This window comes from Erythranthe guttata, chromosome 12 (assembly GCF_056151865.1).
Source record: "Erythranthe guttata isolate IM_541 chromosome 12, IM_541, whole genome shotgun sequence".
Classification (NCBI taxonomy): Eukaryota; Viridiplantae; Streptophyta; class Magnoliopsida; order Lamiales; family Phrymaceae; genus Erythranthe; species Erythranthe guttata.
Window position 1 is genome coordinate 3974299 of NC_142544.1, and position 16535 is coordinate 3990833.

At 31.9% G+C, this 16535-nt stretch overlaps 1 protein-coding gene across 1 annotated transcript; it reads right to left on the minus strand.

Annotated features, from left to right (window-relative positions):
* Nucleotides 1-10355: 10355 nt before the first annotated feature.
* On the minus strand, nt 10356-15971 carry NDC1 (NAD(P)H dehydrogenase C1). Its single transcript, XM_088826175.1, has 11 exons — nt 15700-15971; nt 15361-15563; nt 13637-13732; nt 13074-13140; nt 12799-12982; nt 12273-12366; nt 11886-12098; nt 11453-11809; nt 11253-11329; nt 10774-10877; nt 10356-10663 (listed from the first exon to the last, which is right to left on the minus strand). Exons 1-11 carry the CDS (start codon nt 15743-15745, stop codon nt 10524-10526), a joined length of 1581 nt encoding a protein of 526 aa, XP_088682301.1. The 5' UTR covers nt 15746-15971; the 3' UTR covers nt 10356-10523.
* Nucleotides 15972-16535: the final 564 nt, after the last annotated feature.

Here is a 16535-nt window from a genome sequence, read left to right on the forward strand (position 1 = left end):
AAGTGGACTCTTGCTACTGTAATATCAAGATATATTTATACTGATTTAAAATTACCTAAAAGCTCTCGGGTGTTGATAGTCTTTTTCCAAGCAACTCTCGGTATGAACGAGTCGAGTTTGCCTCTTTTGGCAGGTTCGACCTCGTGTCCATTTTTTCGAGTTCGAATCCAATAACCATTTTGTTGTTTTTTTATTAATTTTTTTTTAATTATTATTTTATTATGACTAAAAATTATTTTAAAATAATTACAAAATAAACAATAAATTATAATTACATATATTTTTTAGTATTTTTATTTTTATTTTTATTTTTTTTCTACAATATTTTATATTATTATACATTATTTAATATAAAAATAATAAATAAGGCTCACGAGCCGGCTCGTGGGTTTACGAACAACTAAAAACTGGCTCGAGACCGGTTCGTCAGAAAGCTCGAGCTTGAAAAAATCGAGTCCGAATTCGAGCCTGCTCATCGAGCTCACGAGTTGGCTCGACTCATTTATCATCCCTACAATTAGCAGTAATGTTCTAAATATCAGTCGTGGTGGCCGATCGTAAACCTGTCGATATTAGTGAGGCGCTCATTTGAAAAATCGGGTTTTGGTCGGTGACGCGGTTTGTGGCAGTTTGAGATGGGTCAAATAAACCGACAAAAATATGTTTTGATTGAAAGGAAACTAGGGGATTTCTTTTTCTTTTTTTTCTTTCCATGTTTCAATACAATTTCTTTTAACCAAAACCAAACCAAGTCACAACACGCGTAAGAAAGAAGAACCTGGTCAAAACATACCAACCCAACACAAACAACACTCGTCCGATGGCTGCTACAAACCGAGACAACTCTAGAGGGCGGTGGGGATAGAATGACATTTAAATATATTTAATATAGATTTTAAATATTTACAAATAATATTTGAAAATATATTACACTAGATCTAAAAAATGATTTATTTTCGATTTATCTTCAATAATTAATCACCGCCGCGCTGATTTATCTTGTTGCGGTCCCTAACTGCCTCAGACTTTATAATCACTTTGTAGAACCTCGAAAAAATAGTATTGAACTTATGAAAATTGGAAGTAAAAAAAAAAAAAAAAAAAAAAAAAAAAAGAGTAATTTTAACATAATATTAGGAAACTTTTGAAAATAGATGGGTGGACTTTTAAGAATCAAGCATTCTTAACATAATATGACATTAGACTAGTGAAGAAAAACATGTAATTAAATAGTGAACAATTGGTAATGAACTTTCAAAATTCACAGAGCGAATTTTTAAAAGTCGTTCAATGTTTTAATATAAAATAGGAGCGATCTTGCGAAAATTGACATTGAACTTCTAAAAATTAACATGATACGTCGACAACGAGTTTATGAAAACTGGCTGTAAATTGACAGCAATCTTCTAAAGTTGTTTAATGTTGACACTACACTTATTAAATTTTCTAAAATTGTTTTAAATTTTGTTAAAAATACAGTGAACTTCTGAATTCGAGTATTTTTAATATAATATGGTAGTACCAGTGTAATTGAGCCACACCATTCCTACCATTGGAATGTGTACAAGTAAAAGTATTTCGTTACCATTTTTCTGAATAATACTAAAATATAAGTAAATCAAATTCTAATTCCCATTTGATATTTTTCTATGGGGGGTTTGCTCATATTAAAAAATAAAAAAAAAATAAAGATTTATCAAGAAAATATTGAATTAAATAGTAAAACTTATTTAAAAGAAAAGAAAAGAAAAAAAGAAAACGAGATTGCTGACAGAAAATCAAGTGGGGCTCTCAAATTAGTCACAGACCAAAACGGTGCTGACGTCACCAAATCAGGTTTTTGGAGATAGTTCATTGCATTGCATTACAAGTTTCTAGACATGTTTGATAAAAATAACAAGCATGTAAGTTAGTGTTAATCTTTTTTTGTGATTGGTCTGATTTATTTGTTCAATATTTCAGAATATGTATATTTGTTATAAAAATAAGAACAATTTCATTAATTTTTTTAGGCTTATTCCCACTCTGCACCTTTGAAATAGAGGATTTTGGCACTTTCAACCATTGAAAAATAGTAATAGCATTTTTCATCCTCAAAATATCATAACTCGTATACAATGCAACCTGAATTGAATAATAAAGAGAATTTTATTTTTTATTGAGTTTTTTTTATGGGGTTCATAATAACAAATTAAATTGTTTTTTTCAACCTTCAATCTAATTCTGAGCGCACAAAATGCAAAAAAAAAAAATAAAAAAATCACACCGAATCATTGAAAAAAAAAACTATAAATAAAATAAAATACCTTTTTATCAATAAATTATTCGATTAATGGATCTCTTATTGTGATTGGTGGAATTATTATGTATAAATATTTGGAAGAAAATATAATTTTCAAGTAACTCGAGAACAAAATAGCTGAAGGATTTTTTTTAGTAAAATATTTTTTTGGTGATAATTTTTTTTTATTTTTTTTTTGCAAGTATTTGATGAAATGTATTTTTATTTTTGCACTCTATAGTTTCAAAACGATTGATGAAAAAAAAAAAAGATTTGACATTCAACATCCTAAAAGTATACTACTAGAAATATTAAATTGTCTATATTAGCTTTAAAAAATTATTGGGGGTGCATTATGCATGATATATTGTGTTATAGAGTGTAAATGACTAATTATTTATTTTCAAGAGTGCCAAATAGGATTGAGCCAATATTTATTTATTTATTATTATTAGTATCATTAAAACTGACAAATAGTGAGAGTAAAATCCGACTGGCGCCGTCTGTAGTGTGGACACGTGTAGGGCAACAATGCAAGCAGTTTGTTTCAACCAATCACTGATCTTACTATAATTGAGCATAGTTTTTTTTTAGAGGAAGAATTGAGCATAGTTAGGCTATTTAACATCACCAAATTGAATGTATTGGGTCAACATTGGACTTTGGAATAGTGTTATTATGCATGAATGTATTGTGCATCGTCTTTTCATGTATCGGGGAAGCCAGTACCGGGGGCCATGGCCCCCTGAAATTTTAAGTTTTGTAACTACTATATATGTAGGGTAAATTACAAACACCCCCCTGAGGTATGGTCAAATTTAAAAAAACCCCTCTTGTTTGGATAATTACATCTACCCCCTCAACTATGATTTTTTCTTACACCTCCACCCTTTTGGTGCCAAATTCAACATAATCATCTAGATTCCGTGAAATGTGCTCTAGTTTGTACTCGTTTTGTGTAAAAATACAGTTTTCGATGCACCACAAACTGATATATACAAGCTAAAAATCACATATTATGATCATCTTGCTTCATAATGTAGAGTTTGAATGGGATAAAACGGGTACAAAAGTGATAATATTCCATATAATCTCGAAGATTCCACTAAATTTGATGAGTTGAGGGGGTGATTGTAATTATCCAAACAAGAGGGGTGTTTTTGTAATTTAACCATACCTCAGGGGGTGTTTGTAATTTACCCATATATGTATATATAATTTATAGTTTTTATATTTCTATAATTTTTAACAATTAAATTTTATATAAAAAATAATAATAAATATCTTTAATTCAAGAAAATAAAGAAAAATAATAAATAATTCTAACAAGTAAGATGAGGAAGTTACGTGACTTGGAACCAGGGCGAGGTCCACCAAATTTTTATTATTTAGTCAACCAAAATTCAGATTAATGCAAAAACGTCCCTAGTTTTTATTTTCCTATTTTCTTCTAAAAATAACAAAATTATTATTTTTTTCGGGGGCGCTGCCCTGAATCCTCGAAAATTTAAGTCCACCATGTAGCAATATCTTAAACTTATCACTCTAGGAACAATCACTGTTGCTATTAATATTTTTACGCTAGTTATTACGTACATTCGGCCCCCGGATGATAAAATCATGGCTTCGCCACTGATCGTCCAACATTATTTATTAAATTGTATTGTAATATATTTGCCTAAATATTAATAATAACATAAAATATATATCATATGATAAAATTTCAATAAATATAAAAAAAATTAATATTAAATTATTAACTAGGACAAAAGTCGTAATCTTTAGAAAGATTGTTACCGGTTTTATTACATTTATTAATATAAATTGCTTCTGATTTATGTGGTGTTGAAAATATTTGTTGATTTTAATTAGGATAGCAATAAAACTTATCTGAAGCATATTTTTTTAATTCTTTTTGGCTTTGCTTTAATTAGAAAAGGGCAAATTTCATTTTTCCTTATCGTACGTTGACTCGATATATTACTTTACCCCCTTCTACCCTCAATCTGCATATGAAAAATTGTCTCAATGTGACCCTCATTGTTAGTTGTGACATTTGACATTAATACCGTTTGGTCTAAGCTCGGACATTACAAAAATGCCACCCCTTCCAATTTAAATAATTATTAAAAAATAAAAAATAATAAAAATAAAATAAAATTCAAGACGACGAGAAAGCATAGTCCACGACGATAACCATAATTTATTTTATTTACTTTTTATTTTTTTTTATAATTATTTAAACTGAGAGGAGTGATTTTTTTGAATTTTCAGACCTTAGACCAAACAATGTTAATGTCAAGGGGACAAATAGTGAGGAGTAAAATCCGACTGGCGCCGTCTGTAGTGTGGACACGTGTAAGGCAACAATGAAAGCAGTTTGTTTCAACCAATCACTGATCTTACTATAATTGAGCAAAGTTAGGCTATTTAACGTTACTAAATTTATCCAATTTTAAGAATGGGGAAATATGCAATACCCCCCTCAAATGGAAAATATTATGAGTAAAACCCATTTGACTTTTAAGACTTCTGCACAAACCCAAAATTCAATCTTAATTAGTGAAACCCCCTCAATAAATGTGATAAGCCAAAACTACCCTTATAGGTAGGTTTTTTAAAATAATTGCAATATTTATTTTCCATAACCTCTCACGTGATTGTAGGATTACATTAATTCTCTCTTTAAATCTCCAGATTTCTCTCTTTCGTTATCTCTCTCTCCTCTCGTTCTCTCACATAATTTTCGTTACCTCTCATTTCGATTTTTTTCTTTTTTTCTCTCCAAATCTGAAGCAGCAACATCAACGTGACTACAATCTGGTTCGAATGTGACTATTCGATTTTTTTTTGCCACAGTCTGGTTCGAATGCCGTCAAGACTTGCTACGGTGTCAAACCTCCCAAAAAACTCATGTTGTCGCCTCCTACACATCACACCACCTTCCTTACGTTATTTTCGATTTTTTTCCTTTTTTTTTTCTCTCCAGATCTGAAGCAGCAACATCAACGTGACTACAGTCTGGTTCGAATGTGACTATTCAATTTTTTTTTGGCTACAGTCTGGTTCGAATGCCGTCAAGACTTGCTACGGTATCAAACCTCCCAAAAAACTCATGTTGTCGCCTCATACATATCACACCACCTTCCTTTCGTTATTTTTAATTTTTTTCTTTTTTTTTTCTCTCCAGATCTGAAGCAGCAACATCAACGTGACTACAGTCTGGTTCGAATGTGACTATTCGATTTTTTTTGCTACTTTCTGTTTTCGTGTTCTTGGAAGTTTCTCAGCAACTCATGATTACTTTTGGCATTTAAGGTTTTTTCATTGTGACTGTGTGTGTTTAAATATTAGAGAGAGAGAGGGAGCCTATAATCATACTTGAGTTAGTGGAGTCGATATATATGTATATAATGATTTTTTATCAATTTTTTTATTTATGTATTTTTCAATTTCTCCTTCTTTTTTCTTTTTTTCCAAATCTGAAAATACAGTTCAAATATGTACAGTAGCAACAACATGACTATAGTCATATTTATGTATTTTTCGAATATGACTACTGTTGAATATCATTGTAGTCATATTCGAATATGTTCTATATTCTCGTTTCAAGTTGACTTGTAATAACAAGATTCAAATTGTGATTTTTTGTGATCTTTTTGTGTGGATGTTGATTGCATTGTTTCCCTAAACAATAAGGAATTTTAGTTGTTTTATATAATTTGATAAACATCACTTTACCTCACTATATATTTGGAATTTTAAAGTTAAAAATTTTAAAAAATGCAATATAAAGAAAGAATATGACTACAGTTGATATAGTCACATATAGTCATATTAGACTATAGTCTTATTCAACTATAGTCATATTCGGCGTAGTACACTTGTCGGGGAAAAAAAATCAATTTTTCGTTAAAAAAAAATTAAGAAAATATGCCTATAATCTTATTCAACTATAGTCATATTCGGCGTAGTAAACTTGTCGGGAAAAAAAATCAGTTTTTCGTTTAAAAGAATTTAAGAAAATATTAAAAAAATATGAAAAAAAAATAACTAAAAAAAAAACTTCATCTTGCACGTGGGTTTTGATTTTGTATGTGAAGAAGCAAATTTTTTTTTTTTTTTTTAATTTGTTGGCTGATTTTATGGAGTATATTAAGGTGGTTTTTTATTTTTTTAATTATTTGGCTAATTTCAAGGGATTTGAATATTGAGTTGGAAAAAAATTACTATTATTTTGGCATTATTTAAGGAAAGGGACGTGTATTAATGGGATGGATTATTTTTGAGTAGGAGATTTTCTAATTTCAGAAGGGTAGTATTGGAATTAATATTTATAGGGGTTTATCACAAAGAAAGATTTAAGGGTTGGACATATCACCATTTATTACTCATCCAAGGGGTTTTATCAGTATTCCGTATTGATTATTCTGGACTAAAGTCAATGTATTTGGTCAACATTGGACTTTAGAGTAGCTACTAATAAAATATGGGCTTAATCACACTTTATATTCTTAAAATATTTTATTTCGACACTTTGCATCTTCGAAATAAATTAATAGCATTTTGCACACTCGAAACACAATAAACCATGCATAATGCACTCAAATGAATTTTTAAAGTTAATAAGGTGATTTCATATTTTTGTGGTATTTTTTTAAGAGGACAAATATGAAATCAATTTTTTTAATAAATCATTTTGAAACTATAAAATTGCAAATCAAAATACATCTCATCAACATATTTAAAAATTATATTTTTTATCACAAAAAATATTTTATGAAATAAAAATAAAAAATCGTTCAGCTATTTCGTTATCAAGTTATTTGAAAAATGATATCTTCTTCCAAATATTTCTACCTAATATTTACAATAAAAGGTCCATCAATCGAATAATTTACTGATAAAAAATTATTTTATTTTATTTTGAAAGAAAATATAGTTTTTTCAATTATTCGGTGTGATTTTTATTTTTTTTCCACTTGGTTTCGCTCGAAATTCGGTTGGAGGTTGAAAAAATTAACAATTTAATTTGTTATTTTGCACCCTGGAAATAAAAATAACCAATAAAAAAATAAAATTGCCTTTATTATTCTATTCAGGGTCAATTGTGACGTATTTATTGTATTTTAAGGGTGCAGGTGCTATTGTTATTTTTTAAGGGTGTAAAGTGATAAATACTTAATTTCAAGAGTGCAAAGTGGGATTAAGCTTAAAATATAATATACAAATGTTTATACTTATTTGAAATTTCGTCGGAGTTACGATGACAATCGGATTCGGGAGCTATGTGAGCAAATTCTCATTCACTAGTAAAATAAACCATAATTTGTATTAAATATTAACAAATATGTCAAACTATAAATTTAATAAAATATTTTAAGTACTTATTTAATCGAATTTATTTCAGACATTTAATTAAAAAAATGGCTTAACTCCACTTTGCACCATTGAAATGGAGCTTGCCACTTTGCACCCTTGAAATATAATAATAGTACCTTGCACCCTTAAAACACAATAAACCATTCGCAATGCATCTTAATTGAATAATAAATGATAATTCATTTTTATTGTTTTTTTTCCCGGTGTGCAAAATAACAAATTAAATTGTTATTTTTTCAACATCCAACCTAATTTCGAGGGCACAAAGTGTTAAAATAAAAATCACACCGAATAATTGAAAAAAATATATTGTCTTGTAAAATAAAATTAAATAATTTTTTATCACTAAATTATTCGATTGATAGATCTTTTATTGTAATTGGTGGAAATATTAGATAGAAATATTTCGAAGAAAATATGATTTTCAGATAACTTGATAACGAAATAGCTGAAGGATTATTTTTTTTGTATAATATTTTTTTGTGATAAAAATATAATTTTTAAATACCACTAAAAATATTAAATTACCTTTATTAGCTTTAAAAGCTCATGCATGGTGCATTATGCATGATATATTGTGTTTCAAGGGTGCAAAAAGTGCTATTAATTTATTTCGATGGTGCAAAGTGTCAAAATAGTATATCTCCAGGGTGCAAAGTGGGATTAAGCTAATAAAAAAATAATAGAAAGAAAATTTGTTGTGGCAAAAGAATAAGTTAAAACAAAAAATGAAATTAAAAGTAGAGGTCTACAGTTGCTTGATTGGTGAATTTGTTTTGTTGTGAAAGTGTGATGGGATTGGACCAAAATTGTTATAACAAGTGTCTATCCAAATGTTTATTATTGCGGCTAAGTATATATATTTTTTTATTTTTTTATTTTTTATTTATATTAATCTAGCTGGCAATCAGAGTCAGAACATGGGATTATTGACCCCATTCATTGCATTGCACTATTGGGAAAGCAAACAATTTTATTACACGACAAAAAATGTCAAGTTGGCCCTTGTGTTGTGTAAGTGATTTTATTGTTAACTTCTAGACTAAGATTTCCCAATTAAAATAAAAATAAAAATTAAATTAAATTATTTTTAAGAGAGAAAAAAAATGTCAAGTGGGTAAATTGTGATGAAGAATTTTTAGCCTATGTTTATCCTCTTCACAAATTCATGTCGCTCTTTCCCAAAACAAACTTATTAATTACACTATTTTTGTTTAGGGAAATTATATTTTCGTCACCTAATTTAAATTTTAAATTGTCCCTACACATTTTAAAGTTACAATATTAGTATTTAACCGTGTTATTCTTTGACATAATTGGTCCATTGTTTATAATTGAGAAACTTGACGGGCGAGCCAAAAGTGTCAAAAATTGGTAAATTTGAGGCTAAATTCGTGGCGGCGAAAGTTTGATGACTAAAATCAATTGAAGTGACAAGTATGGAGACGAAAATTGTAATTATCTGATGTAAATAGGTAAAAGATGTAAGTATTCTTATGAAATTCTTGTGTATTTTACTTATGTCCTTGAATTGTATGTTAATATGCATGTCTTTTGAATTCATGCAAAGAAAACGGCCCAAACTCAAGGCAAGAATGAGAAGAAACTTTGAGCGCACCACCACCTTCTGAAGTTCCGGAAATGCAAGAGACCCCGCGAATGGGCGACGTGCCACTTGAGACAGGCTGCCGTGCTAATCAAAGCACCATTTGGGAACACATGGTGTTGGAAGAACACGTAAAAACTATATACGTGGATCCTGAAGTCAAAGAGGACTTCATAAACCGCTTTAGCCGATTGATCATACCCAAACTAGAACTCGACGTGGATACAATCGGGTGTGACTCCATCTTCGCAAACATCGCCTCTAGGGCCTGGGAATACTTGTGTCACAAACCGGTTGACTATAGCGAATATTTTGTTAAATATTAGTTCAACCGAAGACAATTTAATTATGTTACACCCTCAATCACCATTTAATTTGTATTTTAAATTTTAATACCTTAAAATTTTCTTTTTTATTGAAAGGAATAACTAAAAAGAATAATTAAATTATATTATCAAATTTATCTACTAAAAAATGCAATATTTTAAAATTTTAAAATATTATCGAATATTTAAAAATTTAATAAATAGCATCTACTTGTTGTTGGATCAATTAATCAAATATATTCATATCCATAAACTTTAAGAAATCAATACATAAATAACAGTAATCTTAAGTATTTTAGTTTATTTTAGTTCATTAATTTCTTAAAATATATTTTCATGCGTTATTATTCAATACTATATGTTATTCTTTATTTTTTCAATAATTTATTTTTAGTTACTTTTCAATTTTACACAACCCAATAGTTACTAGATCGTTATATTATTCATTTTACCAAAGACATTAAATTCTTTGCATTGCGTTTTCAATTAATTTTTTACATAAAATATTTAAATTATTTTTCAATTATTCCATAAAATGAAAGTAGAAATATATTAAGATTACTATAACAAGCTGTTAATTTTAGGGGTATTTATAATTATCAATACCACAAGTGTCCGTAAGTAATTTAATCTTACCTCAAAAGAGGTATCCATAATTTATCATAAAATAGAATATAGTATATGTATGTCATTTTGCCTTCACTCAACAGTATTGTAAGATCAATTGATTTGAGCTTTTGTAAGCACAAAAAAAAAAAAAAAAAAAAAAAACCTTGTCCAAAGTATTTATTACATGGAAGTTGTAATATAAAAATTGAGTATCTTTATCATGGTATTGTCTCAAACCAAAGTAGCAATAAATTATCAGCAAGGGACAAAAGGTCCACAAATGAATTATGATATTATATATGTGTATATATACTGTATTCTACTGTCCAGAAAGCATTTTGGTAATGGTATCCTGCAGTAAAGCAGTAGACTCTACTGCACTCTTGGCTAACCAGCTTATCCCTACTTTTAACCTGTGCTCGTCTGTCGGTAATCGGATTAAGTACGCTATTTTCCTCGCTGCAATTCATAATCATTCCGGAAATTCAAAGTGCGACAATAACATGAAATAATAGATGAAAACATAAATAAATAAATAAATAAATCACATTGTCTCTATATGTATATACCTGTGTGACCGATCGGACCTTCCAAAGTTAGGCCATCAATGAAACTTGGTGTGATAGCAGCGTCGTATCTCCCAAGACTCATCATCTCCCCCAAATTCTGAAACCTGAGGTAACAAAACCGAAAGTTAAGCTGCTGGCTATCATAAGGAAAATACATAATAATTAGATGAAATTTGTTTATCAGTGTAATATTCAAGGTCTTAGTTCGACTATGCGATACACAAAATACATATAATTTTCGGATTAAATTTCCGTTAAGGTTTTCTGATTTTTAAACTTCCTAAATAATCCTTCTATTCACCCAAAAAATGAAACCGAACATATAGCGATCGCGAATACATTTCACTCCATAACTATCTTCTCTTCTCCATAAACATATCCAAAATTCATAATCAAAATCCAATTATTGCACATTCCTAAATACATATCTGTAAATTTAAACGAATGAATGTGTGTCTTGTAATTTAATCGCAACTAACCTAAACGGCAGTAGCGGTCGGCCATTTATTGCAGCCCAAAGATTCCATCCCGCAAAATCTGCCTGTTGAAATGCTACCTGAGAAAACACGACAGATCAAAGTAATCGTCCCGGACAGGATAAGTTTCACAACAAAAACAATTCATACAGATATTTATTACCGGCAGAAAAATATTAAAATCATAGGATTAAACAAAGTACCTGAGCTGTACCAGGAAGCAAATTTCCGTTTCCGTCCCTCACAGCAGAAGAGTCTCCAACAGCAAATATACGAGGGTGACCCTTAACACGAAGAGTTTCGTCTGTTTCTGCTTGTCCCCTACCATTAAGAGGAAGGTAAATTGGTTTATCGCTCTGTTCCAGCTCAGCAAGTAGAGGTTTTGATCCAACGGTCCATAAAACTAAATCCACTTCAATAACTTGGCTTTCTACCCCCCTCTCAGCAGGCTGCAACTCCAGTATATATCGTTCTTTATTATGAGATTCTGTCGTATCGTCTTTCTTTATACAGCGAACAAAGTAACCCAGCAGAAGCTGAACATTCCTGGATGAAAGAACCTGACAGAAAACGGCTCTTAGTCTTGGAAATAATCGAACTGCATGAAACCACAAACCCAATAAACGCACGTCTTACTTTGTGTGCAGATTCCCTGTTTCCAGGTGGAGCATTTGGCAAGATTGATTTGTCAACGTTGATGGCCTGCACGACTCCCCTATCTTTTAGTCTTTCTGATATTGTGGCAGCCAATTCGACTCCTGAGTAACCACATCCCACAATAGCAACACGAATTGGAGAGTCGTTACCGAAGGACTTCCGCTCCAGTTGTATTAGCTTCTCATTAACTCTCTGCAATAAATTTGAAAACACCATTACAATTTACGACGACATAAGAACAGCTCAAAAAGGGAGCTCGGGGATTTCAAATTCATTGTATTATGAGATTTTCCAAATAATGCGAATTTGCAGACGAAGACTGAAGTATTAAAGATGAAAGTTAATGGAGGCAATTCGAATACTAACATGGGCATCTCTGAGAGTGGAAAATGGTAACGCATATTCCACTGCACCTGGCACAACATCAAGTTTGGTTTCAGCTCCGAGCGCAAGTACCAACCTGGCTGGCCAGATCAATAAGTATGATATTAGCACACATCATTTTAATACATAATTGCATATGGAGAACTCAATTCAGAAGCATTTCGATAAACATTGAAGTAAAAGAACTCAAGCCATATCATATATCAATCACGTCAATAGTAAAATGTTGTCAAGCCTTATGTTCTTATGCACAGAGCCCTGCTGTGAAAATATATGCAATACGTCGAAAAAATAAAAGGTTGCAATTATTAACTTAAATAATTAGGAACATATGTCTAAGTATGTGTAGATAAGTATGATAAAAGTATTCAAGAAGCAATATCTTACAATCAAAGATCATCTGTGTTTAGTTCACTGTTTAAGGCGTAGAAATGTCTGAACACTAAATGAGAAGTAACAGTCATGAGACGACATGGTATAAGTTGCCAGGAATCACATGAAAGTTTACCAGTCGTATTCAATAAGCAGACCACTTTCAAGATGCACGACTCCAGCAGAACGAGACACTGTATCCCCACCCATTCCTAAATGATCAGAGGGATGTAAAGATTGAACCCTGTCTTTGAAGAATTGCACAGCAGTATTTGACAGCAAGTCTGAGAAACGAGGAGCTATCTCCCATTCATCTACTTCTGCATTTGGACAAGTTAATGCAAAACAGGATCACAAAGAAGTAGAATTGGCTTGGTAGATAGAAAAATAGTTCCTCAAATCAACAAATACCTCCTGATAAGAGTTCATATAGTAATGGCTTGAAGGCAAAACGCTCACATTGATCAACAAGAACCACCTGTTTTATTAACCAAAAAAAAAAATTACGCAACAGCCATCAAAGTGGAAAATGTAGAAGAGCACAAAGAACTTATGCACAATCATGTTGGTAGAGATTTTCTACAAAATTTCCTTCATCAACTTGAGAGCATTCTAATGGCTAATGACTTCATGAAATGGTATAATCCAGCTTTAGATATTTTCATTTTAATTTTATACAGAAATAAACTCTAAGAAAACAAAACCTATGATTGTTTTCTATTCTACTGTAAATTGATGAACTTTTATGGATAGAAATCGAGGGTGGACTATTAAAGAGGTTATATCCATCCAAAAATTTGTGGTACAAGAGGATCCACACATTGGGCCAGAACATATCCTCTTGGGTGGGTGGGGTGGGTGGGGGTGGGGGCGTTGGTGTTAATACATCACCTCTTTATATTACACAAAGCACCAGCTTGCAGAAGGATCAATTTAAGAGCATGACATGAAATTTATTTAGAATCACGAGTTACCTGTGGTTTCTTTCCCTCAGGCCAATCAAGTGATTCCAGTCGCAATGCAGTGTACAGCCCTCCGAAACCACCACCTAGTATGCACAACCTTGGCCTCTGTAATCATGAACTGTGTTTATTTCACGATAGCATACTCTACTTAAGATCATAATTCACAATGTCTATGCAGAACCATTAACAGAAAAATAATTAGCTTTGAGAAACGCTTCAAATGAATCCAGAAGATCAAGATACATATTACTCCTACCATAAATTGCAAAACATCAACCAATTTAATTCGCAACGATTGACAGGTTTCAAGCGAGACAAATCCAATAACTACTTGATGACTTTAAAATGATGAATTCTGAAGTCTAATAATAATGCGCACACGAGAATTAAAATGCGTGGCCTAAGACATGTACAGAAATACACACTGAACCTACGCCAAATATTGCAAAAATGTCAAAATAGACAAATTATACAGAAATCTTATTCTTTCTTCACTGTAATAAGTAAATGCCTCACCAAAAGTACATTTTCAGATGATAAAACACAGGGAAATCACATGATTTTTCAGTTTCCTTGGTTGAGCAGCAAAAGAAAATTCCAAAGGCAGCGGCTGATCTCGTAAATTAGAAGGTAAGGTGATAGCTTCAGGGAGTTAATTACTTTCTGGTCTGTGGGGCAACAAAAATTTAAACCTCGTCTTTTACTTACAACAAACTGTCAACTCCAAACCCATAGATTTAAAATACTAGCCTTGTCTAACTACCAATAAACACGGGAATGTAATTCCTACGCGAAAGTTACAGAGTATCATATTGATGATCATTACGAGAATAATGCAATTCCAAAGAACGAAAAATGAATTTGTAAGGAATAATAAATAAACGTCTAGACTCTAGATCATGGTTCGCCGGAACGGTCGGAACGGCCGTTCCGGAACGGGAACGGTGCCCTCCGTTCCGGAATCCGTAACTAGAACGGCATTTGCACTGTGACTCATCGGAACGCCGAGAAATCGGTGGAATGGGCGAGACAGAGCCACGGAAAAGCCCCGACGCGGCCGGAACGGCACCGAAACGGTGCCGGAACAGGAAAAAAGAATTTGAAAAGAAAAACAAACAAATTTAACAAAAAAAAATAAGGAAAAAAATCCAGAAAAGAAAAAAAAAATAATATGATGGTAGTGGCCAGGTTAGGTAATGAAGATTCCCCTGAATCACAAATCTTTGGCCTCACTCTTCAATTATATCCTACACAATTCCAGCTCGGTATTCTACTTGTTATTAATATTGCTTGTATTTTCATAATATTCTTTGTAATATTTATTTTTTAAATCGTAATAATATTTTGCATATTATTGAATTGTAATATTGTTATTAAAAACATATTTGAAATATATTGTATTTTTTTAACAATTTAATTAAAATGTGTCCGTTCCGGCCGCGACGTTGCAACGGAACTGGAACGGCAGTGTCCGCGACAATGCACTATTCCGTTCTTGCGAACCATGCTCTAGATTGCATTGGTTATGCCTGCTTATACGCTGCAAAACATATCCAACCAACACAACCATATATAATTCTACTATACATTGTCATATATAATCCATACATGTAAGTAACAAAGTGCAAACTATAGTAACAATGATAGATTTAATTCTAAAGAATAAAAAAAAATAAAAATCATAGATTCAATTCTAACTTGATAATAAATCGTGGTATAGTCATGTAAATAACCTTGTTGCCATCAGGCCATACGTAACCGGAGGCCTTAGATTCATTTTCAGAAATCTCAGAAACGCCGCCGTATCCTCCGGTCGAATCCGAACCAACTACCTGAATTCCTCTCCTTGCGGCGGGGGAGCTAGAAAATTGCCGCGAATTTGTCCAACATCCACGTGAAGGCCGCTGGAACAACTTCCGGCTCTGGAACTGCTGGCCTGAAAATACGACGTCATTTCAAACACACACACACACAAAAAAGGAAAAAAGTTAAGACCTAATTAACACAACGATTGATTACTGATGGAATCAATTATTCAAATACAATTGGGCGAAGTTAGAGTGAGAGCGTACGGATGAAAAGTGTTGATGACGTAAGAGAAGAAACTGCGTGCGCCATCTGTGAGCGGCGGCGGAGGGGAAGCAGGTGGCGGCGGAGGCTGGGTGGTGTTTTGTATATGTGGTTGATCGGATTCCACGAGAGTGGGTTTTTAAAGAGGACGGAGGCGAAACTGGAAACAGTTGGTTAATAAAAGCGCTTTATATCTACCGATTCGTGCTTGGTTTTATTTTTGTTATATGAGTTTTTATTTTCAGAATTTGAAAACGAGATTAGCTTCAATCCCAATTCGTGTCCGCCCAATTTTTTTTATATATTTAGGATAAATTACAGCGACACCCATGAGGTATGCTAAAATAATTTTATGGTATCGACAATTACATTGAACCCTCTGAAACATTGTTAGAAACCTCAATGGAATAATGCTTTGATAAGTTATTTCGTTAGGGTTCTAATGGAGTATTAGTTTCAGAAAGTTGTGGAGACGACATAGAGGTAGGGGACTTAATGCCTCCCCCAACATTTCTTAAATCCTTATTATTTTATGGATGATTTATAAATTTTCGTCTATGGCAGCATTAACGGCCCCGCGGAAAACAAATATAGTGCACCCCGGAGGTATGGTTAAAGTACAAAAAAAATCTCTCATATTTGAGTAATTACAATTACACCTCTCAACTATGAATATTTTTACATGTCCACTTTTACATTGTTAAATTTAGTGAAATCTTCTAAATTATGTGGAATATTCTCTAGTTTGTACGCATTTATCCTATTCGAGCACCACATTTTCAAACAAGATGGCCATTCGATGTGTCCCTTGACTTGTAAATATCAGATTGTGGTGCAT